This window comes from Lithobates pipiens, unplaced genomic scaffold (genome assembly GCF_037356315.1).
Source record: "Lithobates pipiens isolate NorthernLeopardFrog02 unplaced genomic scaffold, aLitPip1_a1.2 Scaffold_13, whole genome shotgun sequence".
NCBI classification, from domain to species: Eukaryota; Metazoa; Chordata; class Amphibia; order Anura; family Ranidae; genus Lithobates; species Lithobates pipiens.
This window is the reverse complement of record NW_027507718.1, coordinates 142,151,293-142,166,621: the sequence shown is the minus strand read 5'-3', so window position 1 is coordinate 142,166,621 and position 15,329 is coordinate 142,151,293. Positions and strand designations below refer to the sequence as shown.

At 43.9% G+C, this 15,329-nt stretch overlaps 1 protein-coding gene across 1 annotated transcript in view; it reads right to left on the bottom strand.

The window, feature by feature from the left end:
• Window positions 1–1,272: 1,272 nt before the first annotated feature.
• Window positions 1,273–15,329, bottom strand: part of GRIN3B (glutamate ionotropic receptor NMDA type subunit 3B) — a 244,456-nt gene continuing 230,399 nt past the window's right edge. The window contains exons 6-9 of the mRNA XM_077475656.1: window positions 12,562–12,713; window positions 6,982–7,146; window positions 4,403–4,470; window positions 1,273–1,993 (exon numbers count right to left, since the gene is read on the bottom strand). Of these exons, the coding sequence (XP_077331782.1) occupies window positions 1,693–1,993; window positions 4,403–4,470; window positions 6,982–7,146; window positions 12,562–12,713 (686 nt within the window). The 3' untranslated portion in view covers window positions 1,273–1,692. The remainder of the gene's footprint in view (window positions 1,994–4,402; window positions 4,471–6,981; window positions 7,147–12,561; window positions 12,714–15,329) is intronic.

Below are 15,329 nucleotides of genomic sequence, written 5' to 3'. Positions count from 1 at the left end.
AGCACTTACAGTTTACAACTTTCAATGCTGCTGGCTCCAGCTCTCTTTCAGTGTTCCCCTAAATGTCTCGTCTTCACAGGAAAGTGTTAACAGCAGTGCAGTCTCCACACAGTATATGAGCTTGGAGAAGGAGGGGGCAGGGGAGTACCTTACTATCCCAGGCTACAGGACTTTGGGGTTGATTTACTAAAACTGGAAAGTGCAAAATCTGGTGCAGCTGTGCATGGTAGCCATTCAGCTTCTAACTTCAGCTTGTTTAAGCTTTGAGAATAAAACCTGGAAGCTGAATGGTATCTATGCAGAGCTGCACCAGATTTTTTACTCTCCAGTTTTAATAGATCAACCCGTTTGTGTTTCTATTGATGCACCCAGTGTAGGGAGACACATCTCTAGTCCCTGCATGCAAGGGTGGGTGCATAGGATGCTGTGGGGGAAATGTGCCACCCTGAAACAGTGGTCATGGCACCAGCTTCAACTGGAATACAGGCAAGGATTAATAGTAAAGAAACTTCATACCAAAATGTAATTAAATCAGGTCTTTTGTCCCGTCACACAGGGTGTTGGTGTGTGGAAAAGCTGTATAACTCTCAGGATTGGATGGACAGAAATCCAAATCCTTTGGCAGGTAAAATAGCACCCATATATGTATTCTGTCTACCTGTTTGCCTAGAGTTCAGCTTTTATTCTCAATTTTAACCAGAGTGTACCTTTTGAGGGATGTGCTAAATGAGTGCACACTTTGTATACCATCTACTTGCTACATAAAATTTTTGCAGAGCATAAGAAACAAATGCATGGCACCACTGGTCCTTCTTGGGGTCACAATTGTCTTTTGAGGATCCTGAGTGCTGGTGACTCTGGATGGTCACTTTAACATTCGAATATTAATGCATCCTAGTGGTCAACTTATTCAGTGATCAGACCAATATGTTTTTTCTTTCTTTTTACCCATATGTGTTGTAAGCATGCCATCTATAAAATGATCATAGAAATACTTTCAAAGCACCAGCAATGGATTACGTTTTCAATAATTCAGGTCAATCCCTTACAAAATTGAAATCAGAAAATATTGTTATACTGAAAATAGACTTAATAATTCTTACCTAAACAAATTAAGGTATAGCTGTATTCTAGGTATCAGAAATATATTTCTAGATAGTTCTATTCTATGGACTAAATTCATCCAAGAAGCAGGTATTGATAGCTGACTATTATGGGAGATTTTCTTGAGAAGCTTGAAAAGGATTACTAAAAGTGAAAGGATTAATAACACGCAGTTACAGTCTTATATTGCCATGGTGCTGTACAATGAATTCATGAATAGCTTGCAACAATCATAAAAGATGAACTATAGAAGAGGACACAAGAAAGTCATACAGAATAGAAATGCAGTGAAAAATAATTTTTTCTTCCTCCGATTCCAAGAATGTATGATTGGGTAGAGTGATAATATGCCATTATAATGATTTCACATTACTAGTCCATGTTGAACAATATTGCACCAGATAAGTATTTCCTTTGAAGTATTTGAGGATTGCATTAGTTAATTAATCTCCATGTGCCTTGGCATAAATCTTTCAGTGATGAACTGCCTGCAACTCCTCACTGGAAGAAGTGAACAATTAGATTGCAAGCTCTCTGACAGAACTTTTGTCTAGATAAGTTGCATAGAGACAAACAATGTCATGGTTATCATCTGTTTCCTTCGGCCTTTGGCTGAGTGTGATTACACGGGGGCTGGAGGATTACCATCAACTGACTTTTTCTCACCAAGGCAGCTCTTAGTTGTTCCTTCATGTCCTCAATCTTCTCCTCCAGCTCCCTTAGCTCTTCCTCTTTGGGGCGACAGGGTTGACCATTCTCACAAGGTTTATCCTTTGCATTTACAGTCTCTAGGTTAAAATGTACCCTTTTTTCCTGGCGGATGGTAGTCCGACCTAAATTGTTCCAGACAGACTGAGGTTTTTTGTTGGCATCCTTCTGAAGGTTACAGCTGCAAAAAAAGAGTTAAAATAATAACTGGAAATGGAAGAGCCAAGTACAATATAGGACGGGGGTCAGCAACCAGTAGATTGCAGGCAAGGTAACTGGTAGATCGCAGTCTGGATTTACTGACCTACCATTCCAGATCATCAAACAGAGTGCAATGCAAGAGGGAGTACTTGTAAAATTAGAGCTGTAGTAGGGAGTAAGAGCCGCATAAGCCGATACCTCCTCTGTAGTGCTGGCTCCTGTCCAATGCAGAGTGATACCAACTACACTCCACCTCTTATCCCGGCTAGTGGTCTCCAGAGTGGTGCCAGCAGCAGGAAAGATGAGATCTCCAGGTCAGTGTGAAGCCATACACTGGGCATAATAGTATAGAGCTGCTTTCACACTGATGCAGTGTACCCACAGCTTTCCTTTGGGTTTGCTGCGCTTAGCCATAGACTTCTATTATATCCTGCAGGTTTGGTGCACTTTCTGAAAGCCCACCACACCTGCAGAATACAATAGAAGTCTATGACAAAGTGCAGTTACCCCGGAAAATTGCAGATGCATTGAGCTGCACCCACGGTGCAGGTAAACTACAGCACATCAGTGTGAAAACAGCCTTATAAGGGGCTCAGAACTGTAAGAGTTTATTAACTTTTTCAGTTTTGAGGGTGGTAAAACCCCATAGTTAAGATGTGTTTTTATCAACCCTGTCCCATCTGCACCCCCTTTAGCTGCAGTGGCCAGGGGTGTACACATGTCGCAGCTGCAGCAGGAGTTATACATCCTATCAAGGTTGGTGGGTGTAGCACCTGCCAAACATGACCCATTCAAGTGAATGATGCCACTCTGCAAGTGCCCTGCAACCTTGTGCAGTACAGCAAACAAGGGGTTAAAGCAGGCAGATTTGTGTTGCTTTCTCACCACCTGCTTTAACCTCTTGGACCCTGTATAAGCATGCAGTTGTGAGACACTTGCAGAGTGGCCCCCTTTACCTGAATGGGTTACAATTGGCAGGCCACAGCACCAACCAAAAGCAACAGGGGAATTAATTTACACCTTTGGTTGCTGCCTCAGCAGCTAAAGAAGGTAGGGATTGGGGGCTGTAAAACCACTGCAGGGTTTTACCGCCCCCCAACTTTATGTATGAATGAGCACTAATGGCACATTCACAGGTGCAGCAGGCACTCCAAAGCAACAGCCAAGAAACTAACAAACGGCAGCCTACATTTCTCAAGTGTACTTTCAGTTAAAGAAATATGAGAGTAGACAAATGCTTACTAACATATTCCAGATAATTTCATTGGCATGTGACCCAATGTGATGGCTTGGCTCGGTAAGACCTATGTTCTGTATTGGGGGGGGGGGGGTTGTAGATGATAAGCTTAATAATAGCATGCAATGCTAAGCTGCAGTTTCCAAAGCGAGCAAAGTCCTTTCTTGTATTAAGAGAGGTATGGACTCCAGAGCGAGAGATATCATTTTGCCCCTGTACAAATCATTAGTAAGACCTCATCTGGAATATGCAGTTCAGTTTTGGGCACCAGTTCTCAAAGGATATCGGGGAGCTGGAGAAAGTGCAGAGAAGGGCAACCAAACTGATAAGAGGCATGGAGGAGCTCAGCTATGAGGAAAGATTAGAGGAACCTATTAGAGGATTTTATTCTCTCTTGAGAAGATGAGATTAAGGGGGGATATGATCAACATTTACAAACACTTAAGGTCCATATATTGAATTGGTGTTGAGTTATTCACTTTAAGGTCATCACAGAGGACAAGGGGGCACTCATTACATTTGGAGGAAAAGAGATTTCATCTACAAATACGGAAAAGTTTCTTCACAGTAAGAGCTGTGAAAATATGTAATAGACTCCCTCAAGAGGTGGTTTTGGCCAGCTAAGTAGATTGCATTAAAAAAGGCCTGGATTATTTTCTAAATGTACATAATATAACTGGGTACTAACATTTTATAGGTAAAGTTGGTTCAGAGAATATCTGATTGCCTCTTGGGGGATCAGGAAGGAATTTTCCCCTGCTGTAGCAAATTGGATCATGCTCTGCTGAGGTTTTTCACCTTCCTCCACTTGTCTGCTATGATTGTGTATATGGGATTGTATGTTTTTTTTTGTTTTTTTATTGGTTGAACTAGATCGACTTGTGTATTTTTTTAACCTGGCTAATTATGTAAGTATTGCCAAGGAAGCATGTGCAATGGTAGGAACTACATTATAGGGACTATAGGCACGTGTGAATGCTATCTATGTTGCTGGGTAGAATATAAAATTATACTTGAACAACGTTAAATTTACACTTAAAGATGCACCCGTCAGCTGCTCACTCACTTTATATATAATATCTGGATCACCCAGGAAAAACAAATATTATGCAAGAGGTATATTAAATTGACAGTGAATATGAAATAAAATACCTTTTGTCAGGGTTTGGGGGTTTCACGTCCTGGTCGTCAAGGGTCATATTTAATGCTCGATGGATTTTCTGTTAAATATTAAAACAAGAGTATTAGTATTCACAAAAAATTGGTACTCTTCAGGTAAGAGTAAACTTCTTGGGAATATAAATGGAAAAATAGAGTAACCCAAGAATTTAGAGCCTTTAGGGGAGATACTAAAAGGTTAATTAATTATTAAAATGATAAATTATGGATACAAGGGACAAGGCTGAAGGTCTAAAGAAAGTAAGAGTAAATGGAAATCTAAAACATAATAGAAATATGTATGATTTTTAAGGTAATAAACAGCAGGTATGCTAACAGCACGAACATGGAGATATACAGCAACAGGACCATTAGCTTAGTTACCTGCTATCCGCAAACTTTTCAAATTCAGCTCTTCACTCAATAGTTTTGTAAGGTATATAGGCTAAAAAGACATATTCCATTCAACTTTAACCTTTTAAAAGAGAACTAGTCACACTGGGTTGAATTATTGTAGCTGCTCTCATTGCAGAATAGTGCCTCTAGACTGTATGCATGTGCAGCTAAGTGTACACTCAGAAAAGAAAATGTTGAGATGCATTTATACTTGATACAGTGCTGTGTTTAGATGCATACAAAACGGTATGCTGTGCACATTTAAACATTGCGCTTTAGACACCCGTGTGACTAAGCCCTTCAGTCACTAATTATACATGTCTAAACATTGCATGCATCTAAATATGAGTATTTTAGGTGTGTATTTTACACAGGATTTTTTGCTAGCTCTGACAGGAAGAACCTACGTTCTGTGCAGAAAATATGAGTATGTCCCTGTGACTGAGCTTTAAATCTGTTAGAACTCACTGCAGATACTGTATATGAACATAAGACTAAGGACAATTAACAGGCTCTAGAATACGGTGACCAGATGTTCCCGGTTTCTGGGGACAGTCCCCGGACTGAGGGCACTGTCCCTGGAGCCAGATTTGTCCCCGGATTGCAGGGGCGGCCCCAGGTACAGGGCTGATCATGAGTGGGTGCTAAGGCAGAAGAGGTGAAGGTCTGGTGTCACCTGCAGTGACAGCTTTAATTCGAATCACCGGGCGCTCGCTGTCACACAAGTCCCACCGCTTAGTTTGTCCATTTGCCAATGGACGTGTGCTGTCTATCATAGGTAGGAGCCGATCCAGGAGGTGGGACTTGTGTGACAGCGGGAACACGGCGATTCAAATTAAAGCTGTCACAGCGATGTCGGCCTGTGTGATGATCCAGTCAGCTCTCCTCTTCCTTTCCTCTCTGATCCCCTGCACAGGTGAGGCTGCACTGGATGGGCACTGGTATGGCTGAATTTGATGGGCACAGGTGAGGCTGCATTTCTGGGCACTGGTGAGGCTGAATTTCTGGGCACTGGTGAGGCTGCATAGATGGGCACTGATGAGACTGCATTGGATGGGCACTGGTGAGACTGCAGTGGATGGGCACTGGTGAGGCTGCATTGGATGGGCACTGGTGAGGCTGCATTGGATGGGCATTGGTGAGGCTGCATTGGATGGGCATGGGTGAGGCTGCATAGATGGACAAAGCTGAGCCCTGCATTCTTTATGTAGTGCACTGCTGTACCCTACATTCTTTATGTAGTGCACTCCTGAGCCCTGGAATGTCAAGTGTGTGTATTACCTGTCCATTGTTTGACCCCTATGTTACTGCTGTGTTCTTCACATATAAAGGATTCTTGCAGTTTATTTTGCAAGTCTGTTTGTTTGAAAGGTAAGGAACACAGCGTAGGAAACCCTTTGGCCTTCTTTGTTTAGTTCTTGGGTATTGTTTTAAGGAGATGAAGAGAGGTTATGTATGCCCAGGGTCGCTGTGAGAAATTATGGGGCCCCATACAGCTTTCCTGACAGGGTCCCCCCCAACCGGGCCTACGCCCCCCCACTCCCCGGCATGCAGTGGAACAAGTAGAAGTGGGGGTGTGGTCTAGTAAAAATCCATTTATTCATTTGGGCAGAGATGAACAATAAAGCTACTCTGGGCCCTCCTGTTTAGCTGATGGGGCCTGGGCCCAGTACAATAGGACCAGGTGTACTGCCTTATTAACGGCCCTGTGTATGCCTCTGCTTTTGGAGGAGAAATTTAAGGAATTTTAGACACCTGTATTTGCTTTATCTACTTTTTGGAGTGTATGAGCAGGATGTTGAGAAAACTTTGAGTGATTAACCTGAGCTCCTCTAGGGTTAAAAGGCATGCAAACATGGAGACCAGCCCAAGATCCGTGAATTGAGAATACAGTATATTTATTTAAAAATAATTTCTCTTCTTATTCAGGGTCATTACAAAATTGCAAATGTTGTGTTCACTAACCTAAAGATCCTACTGTAGATCAAAAAACAAGACAGTCAAGTGATGTTTGCTATATGTTAATGTAAGTATTTGGCATTAGCCTTAAAGGGTAGAACATATTTACTGAGTAATTAGCTGAGATTCTGAGATTGTCAATTATACTAGTTATCATTTAAAATTGAACTACATTTTAAAGCAAATTCATTCATTTTTATTTTGAAATCTTAACTTACCTGGCTAGTATGCAGCCAGTATTTGAATCTGCGACGCTTTCGCATACGAGGTATAACAAAATGGTAGACCACTCTCTCACCCAATGATGTCAGAAGTGAGCCGCCGAACCCAACACAAAGAAGAACAAACAGGCCTGAAAAATGGTAAATTCCCATCTGGAGCGTCTGTAAGATATAATCACAATAACAATAAGGCTACATTCACACCTGTGAATAGACCTGGCCCCAATTACATGTGAAATCCCCAGGGAAGTTCCCAGCAATTGGTTGCGGGAAAAAGCACCACTGAAAGAAATGGGAGACTGCCTTCTCCCACAGCTAATCCCAGTAACTCGCATGTAATGACCTTTAAGCGATTGGCTCTAAACGCAGTGGGAGCCATTAGCCTCTGACTGCTTTCAGTGGAGCTGCATCCAGCTGGGGTTCTTGCAAGTAACTAGTGTTGGGCCCATTCACAGGTGGCATGCACATCTGAATAACAACACTAACACATTTTACAGTCAGAAAGAACAAAATACAGTGCTTTATCCAAATGTTAGCATGAAAAGGGAGGTAGACTTTTTAAAGGGCAGTTTATCTCTTCACAATATCATTATTTCTTCTCAGCTTCTAACTATCCCTCATTTGGAACCAGATACCTCTGTCCTTTCCTGGTTGTAAACCCTTACAACACACTTTAACCTAGAGGTAAGCCTAGATTAAGGCTTACCTGTAGGTCCAAGAAATATCTCCTAAACCTACAAGGTTTAGGAGATATTTGCCGAAAGACAGGCACCGATGTCTACGGCGCAATGCGCCGAAGACAGCGGCGCTCAGGCGCACTGAGCGCGCCGTGGTCAACTGCGATATGCTGCGAGTGGTGGCTCCTGTGCGCATGTGCGGGAATGACGTAATCGCGGCTTCGCCGAATGACAGCTGCGGAGCAGCGAGACCCACCGAGAAGATGGATGCGGCAGACTACAGGGGACAGCGGTGACTTCGCTGGCTCCTGTGTCAGGTAAGTGACACATAATGGACTACTATGCGATGCATAGTAGTCCATTATGCTTTACCTTTGCAGGGAATGAAAGAGGAAGTAAACTCATCAGGGTTTACTTCCTCTTTAATTGCATAGTTCCATTGATCCAGTTTGGACCACTGTAAGTATTCGTATTTCAAACCTGATAGATCATTGTGGAAGTTGACAATCACTGTAGTACTCAGCGGGGTGCCAAGTAAATGAATCCCTGTTTGCATGCAGTTGTAGGCAGGTAGAGGTTCCCTTAAGGGTTGCTATTCCTAATGGTGGCATGTCATGTGGGAGCCCCCATATAAGGCGGGTGAAGTTAGAGCTCAAAGCAGAGCTGGAATGGTGAACTACAGAAGAGGTTGTGGGCTGTGGGTTACCTTTTACTCTCACTTTTGTGACAGGGTGGACAGCATAGTGCAGAGCCATGTCTAGGAAGGAATAAGAGAACAGAGACTTTCCTGTTTGAAACCTACTGCCACAGACTACTAACAGACCCAGGAGAAATCTTCCCACGTTCCCCGCGGCGGCCTTGATGCCCCGTTCACTCTGAAAGATTCGGAGCGCTGTGGCATCTATGCAGAAGGGCAAGACCCTGGGGGAATGACACATAGGTAGTCCTTGGTGTCCACGTTGAGGGAGATACTGCAGACCTCGATCAGAGACACACAACTGCCACCCTCTATGTTGCGAGCGATTATAGTGGTTATTCCTAAGCCAGGGAAGGACCCTGAACTTTGCTCCTCATACAGACCCATCGCCTTGCTTAATGCTGAGGCCAAGATCCTTACAAAGATCTTGGCTAACTGACTTAATGGAATAATACTGTCCTTGGTACATAGGGACCAGACAGGCTTTATGCCGGGGAAGGGCACTGATATTAACCTGAGGTGGTTGTTCACGGTGATTGATCAGGTGGCTGGGGGGAGGGGGGGGGGGGCAGAGGTGATTGCCTCCCTGGATGCCGAAAAAGCCGTTGACTCAGGTGGAGTGGGAGTACCTGTGGTCAGTGTTGCATAAATTTGGGTTCGGACCGGTCTTTATATTGTGGCTATGGCTGCTATACTCTAACCCGACGGCCAGGGTCCGCATGAGTGGTATTCTGTCTGCAGCTTTCCCACTCTGCCAGGGCACTAGACAGGGCTGCCCCCTCTCTCCCACCCTCTTCGCCCTTGCCATCGAGCCACTAGCCGCTATGATCTGATCCTCCAGCAGAGTAGCTGGTATATTGGTGCCACCCCTGGTAGAAAAAAATTCAATGTTAGCAGATGATAACCTTCTATATCTCAGCAACCCCCATGGTTCCTTAGCAGCAGTCTTGGAGGTCTTCAAAGTGTTTGGCAGGTTCTCGGGCATTAAAATTAATTGGGACAAGTCAGAGCTTTTTGCTCTAAACCCTATAGCTCCCCCCCAACTTACCAGCCCTTCTTCAATGGGTGGACAAATTTAAATATTTAGGCATATATGTCCAGGGACACTTGCCGGACTACTTGGAAGCTAATGTGCGCTCGATTCTACAGAAATGTCTCCAAAAACGCAGTACACGGAAGAGCCTGCCACTTACACCAGTGGGGAGGATAAACTTAATACAGATGTCCTTCCTCCCTAAATTCCTCTACATGTTTAGGCACACTCTTGTTAGTATCCCTAATTATTTTTTTAATAGACTGGACCAGTCTATCGGAACTTTTGTGTGGCAGAGGGTGGTTCCCAGAATAGCTAGATCGAGCTAAAGGGAGGTTTAGCACTATCCAACTTCAATAAATATTACTGGGCTGCGGTCTTGGTCTCAGTATGGTGGTGGGTCACACAGGATCAGTCCAACCCCACGGTAAACCTTGAGGTGACAATATTAGGATCATATGCAGAACTCAGCAATTTAGTGTACCAAGGACCCAGATCCAACATACACATTACCACCCCTATGAAAACCACTGTAGGAGTGTGGAGATGAGGTTCGTGGGGCCCCGGACCTATTCTCCCTATACTCCACTATGGGGTAACCCAGAGCCCATTTGAGGACTGTGCCCAACCCGCAAATATGGGCCAGACACAGAGTTAAAACTCTCCGGGACATAATGCCTGGAGGCCGTCTACTCCCCTTTAGCGAACTAAAGAGTAGATTCTCACTTCCTCCATGGATGTATTTCAGGTTCATGCCACTTCGAAATGTGATAAGGGCACAGTTTCCAGATCCGGTCACCGTAACCCCATTCTCGGTTGAACAACTTCTCACAGCATGCAATATAGACAGAACACTATCCTCCATATACTTTAGACTCACATGTGCCAGTAGTAATGGGGCTGGCAGAGCATTCACTGCTTGGCAGAGAGATATACCGAGCCTGACAGAGGAAGACTGGTCCGAGTGCCTCCAACAATACATCCCCCTTATGATAGCAGCAAAAGATCGCTTCCAGATAAAATTTCTCCACAGGGTTTACTATACACCACAAGGACTATCAGTTATCTATCACACTGCTGACGACCGATGTCTGTGCTGCGGAGGGGGAATAGGCAACTACGTACACATGGTCTGTGAGTGCCCCCTAATACAGACATTCTGGCAGGCGGTGGTTGCTGACATCAGTTCGATTAGTGGGATACCCCTCAAACTTGATCCCGATTCTTCTTTTAGGAGTGACCAATAATATACCCACCGACACGCACACCAAGATGTTTATCTTTTATTGCGCATACTATGCCAGGAAGACTATTTTGATTAACTGGAAGACACCTGAGCCTGAGCGGATATCTGTATGGAAAACAATGGTGAATGCCACTCTCCCACTATATAAGTTGATGTATATAGGTCGCAACTGCCCTAAAAAGTTCCATAAAATATGGCCAGCGTGGGTGGAGGCCAGACACCTCATGGTGTAGCTTGATGACAGGATTTACTGCACTGGCTCCTCTCTCCCCCACCCCCCAGGTTTCTGCTGACTTGAAATACATTAAACTCCCCCCTCAGGCGGGTAGGTGTATGGGTAGCTTTGGTATCGCTATTTACACATGCCCATTGCATGGGATAAGTAATCACATCCTATGATTGAGACTAAGTGATAATATACCTCTTGTATGCAAGATAACCTAGCCAATACTTGTTATGCCGCGTACACACAATTGATTTGTACACAGTACGCCGGACAATTTGATCGTGTGTGGGCTCCAGCGGACTTTTTCATGGTAAAAGTCCGGCGGACTTAGAAAGTAGTTTTGACTCAAAATTTGTCCGCCGGACTTGGCTTTCAGCGGACAATCCGTTCGTCAGTGTGCTAGTCCGGCGGACTGAGGCCGCGTACACACGGGCGGACTGTTCGCCCAACTTAGTCCGCTGAACAGTGTTTCAGCGGACAGTCCGCTCGTGTGTGGGCTTCAGCGGACTGTTTCAGCGGACAGTCTGACGAACAAAGTCTTACGGAATTTGCGTAAGACAGTCCGTTCAAACTTGGTATAAATAAATATAACCGGAATTGCTGTTACCATTCAGTTTAAGTCCCTTTATTACCTATCAAACCTTTGGATTACAAACACTGCAGTATAATAGCTAGCAGAAGAAAGAATACCAAAGACTATATCTTCACTGGGGGACTTGGTGTCACAGTTGCATCCAAAGGACTCCATTATAGAGCTCTTGAGCAATTGTACTGTGTTGTGTCTAATAGCCTTGCATAGTGTGTTTAGTAGGGCCATACCGGAAGTGGGAAGGTGACCAGGGTCAAGGCTTTAGCACCCTGAGCATTAGTCCCACTTGGAGACTCACCTGCAGGGGTCAAATAAGGAATCTTTGTAGTGCTAACAATTTACAATTATTCATTGCATGATTGTGTTAAGTTTGTGTGTTAATACAGCAATTGGAACCACTGTTTAAACCAGTTTCAGTAAACTTGCACTCTGGTTAAGTTACAATTGGTGTGAGGCTTGTTCATTCTCCTAACAGATGGAGCAACAGATGCCCAGGTAACGACAAAGGTATATTATATCCATATTGTTATTGTGGGATTGTTCCTTGTTATTAAGCTTCACACAGCTGTGTCAAGTGGGTTGAGAAAAATCATTGGGGGTGGAAGAGCAGAATACAGGCCCATTCAATTACCAGCAGCTCCTTCGGGGGTCAGTGCTACATACTAAAAGCAAATAAACCACACACTTTACAAGTGAAATTGCACTCTTTTTTTTTTTCTTAGTAAATGTAAATGTGGTGAAGTTTCTCTTTGTAAAGAATACCCGATCAGGTGCAAGGACATTTTTTGGCTGATGGAAATCAGCAGAGCTTTACACCATTTACTAAGCTCTGTGAGCATTTAGTTTAACTGCACTTGCAGAATGCATAGTCTGTTTGCCTTTAGTAAATCCACTACATTGCATCCAGAAACAAAAGGCAGATACAGATGAATGTCTTTTCACGGTACATGTTTGATGCTTGATTTTTCTTACTTGCCTCCCTTATCCATCTACGTTTAAAGTATATCCATTTTCCTGAAGAAAGCTGGATATGTTATAAATTATGTGTGTGACTTTCCATTTTATAGTAAACTATGGCAATATTTTGAGCCCTAAAAAAATATCATTACCTCAGTCACAGCAAATACCCGCTTCCCGCATGGCACCATTTTGTACCATTTGTCGTGCAAGGTATCCATGAATCCAGATGATTTGTAACGACTTATAAACTCTGAAATATTAGAGGTTAGGGCAGAGTTTTGGGGTAAGCCTATTCCATAGCCTGTAAAATTGAAAGACATGAAAATGTGTAAATAAATGTCAAATATGTATTACAATTCATTAAAAAAAATGACTAGAAAAATGTGATACAACTCTTTAAAACATTTTCATATTTCATTTTCATAAATAAATAATTGCCATATATTTTTCATATTTGAAGCACAAGCAATCTATTCCTTACATGTTCCTTACACAAGGGAAACCGTTATCATAAAGATTCAGAAACGACTTGAGGCACTAGGTAAGGCTTAATTTTACTTCTTTACTTTTTCTTAACTGGTATCAGTGTCTGTTATGTGTCTTAATGCTGCCTGCAGCCACTTCTCTCGACTGTTCCACCAAGATTTCCAAGTTATGCCTCTGAAACTAACTGGGATTAGGAGTGAGGGGAGAAATGAAGCCTGCCAGGCTCTGATATTGTATCCACTCTGTTTGGCACCTGACCTGATAGAACTGCTGTGAGAGAAGAATGGTATTCTTGTTAGATTCAGAGCTGTAGATATTTTTTTCCGGGGGTGGGGTTTAGCCTCCTGAACCCAAAGGATAGAATAGTAAGGCAAGGCACGCAGTGTACCATAGCAAACTGTGGGTGTGTGAGACAAAGTGGAGGGGTCAGGAGAGCGTAACACACAGAGCGCAGCGGTCAGGAGAGTAATGCAAATAGTACAGGGGTCAGGTGAGCATAACACACAGGAGTATGTAAGTCACAGGGTGCAGAGGTCAGGATAGGGTTGCCACCTTTTCTTCAAGTCAAACCTGGACACTTTAGGGGCACACGACAATTTTTTTTTTTTTTATAGTATAAACTATACATATATTTTGCTATTAAATAACATTTCTAATCATAGGAAGTTAATAACAAGAGTTCCCCTTTACATCAGAGTCCATAGAGTTCCCCTTTTACATCTGAACTCACAGAGTTCCTTTACACTGTAAGGGGGGACTCTGCAGACTCTGATGTAAAGGGGAACTCTGGGAACTCTAACATAAGGGATGCTCTGGGAATCCTGATTTAAGGGGGGACACTGAGAATGCTGATGCACGGAGTGGCCTCTGGTGTAAAGAAAACTCTGATGTACTCTGAGAACCCTGATTTGCCTTAGTGTACTCACTTAGATGCGGGAGAGAGAAGGGGGAATACTTCAGTCACAGACAGGGATGGATGGTGAGCTCGCTCACCCCTTGGCACCTCTTATGGGGGAAAGAGGTACAGATCGAGCCCTCTCTCCTCACCTGTCTGTGTGTGTGTTTGGGGGGGGGAGGGGTTGTCATTGCTGGCTTTGGGCAGTGTGAAAGAGTGTAACAAACATTCTAAGCTTAGACAACTGCAGCCAGCAACCCTGCTGGGAGGCCATAGTCCAGGCTAAATAGTGTCCGGGTTTCAGGCAGTCTGAAACCCAGACACATGTTTCCAAACCCGAACTGTCCGGGTGAATCCTGGACAGGTGGCAACCCTAGGTCAGGAATGTGTTATGCACAGAGTGCAGGAGACAGATTTAGGTAATGCACAGAGTGCTATGGACAGGAGAGCATGACGCACAGGTTAATGGACAGAGAACAACAAAAGATTACCTTCCACCCCAAGCTTTTACAGAGATCTAATTAATTTAATAATGGAGTGTGGAGAGCAGAGAGAGCTAGAAAACATTATTATATTTCTAATCTAGTAATAATGGTTTTGCTATGTTTAAGTAGACATGTGCAGAAAGGAAAAACTTGTTTAATTTTAATAGATTTGTTATGTTACTAATTTAGTTTCATTATGTAATTTGTTTGGTTTTGTTTTAGTTAAAGCGGAGCTCCACCCTAAAGTGGAACTTCTGCTCATTGGAACCCTCCCCTCCTCCGGCGCCACAATTGGCACCTTTCAGGGGGGAGGGGGGTGCAGGTACCTGTACAGTACAGGTATCTGCACCCACTTCTGGTGTAGATTCTGCAGAAGCTACGCCCCTTTCCGCAGAATCTACGCCCCTTTCCGAAGGTCCCCCGCTGTCTCCTGGGAAACACACGGATCCCAGAGACAGCGGGGACCATCCTTATTGCGCAGCGCGACTCGCGCATGCGCAGTAGGGAACCAGGAAATGAAGCCGCAAGGCTCCACTTCCTGATTCCCATACCCAAGATGGCGGCGGCAGCACCCGAGAGACGATCGAGAGATCGGCTTCGGGTGCCGACATCGCGGGCGCGCTGGGCGGGTAAGTGTCATTATTTTAAAAGTCAGCAGCTGCAGTATTTGTAGCTGCTGGCTTTTTAAAAAAAAAAAAACGGCAGACTCCCGCTTTAAATTTAGTTTAATTTCCGTTTAAAATTCTTTGATTAAGACCTCTTTCACACTGAGCTGCCACTGACATCACAGGTAAAGTGGCGCTATTTTTAGCGTCGCTTTACCGTCATTTTAGCGGCGCTATTTGGCCGCTAGCGGGGAGGTTTTAATCCCCTCGGCTTTCACACAGGAGTGAATGGAGCAGCTTTTTTTAGGGCGTTTTGCCCTAACGCTATAGCGCCTGCAAAATGCTCCAGTGTGAAAGGGGTCTTATAAATTTTATAAAAAACAATCGACCGATTTGAATTCTGTGTGAAGAAATAGACGGCTGTTAGATAGCGGGCCGGGAGCTGG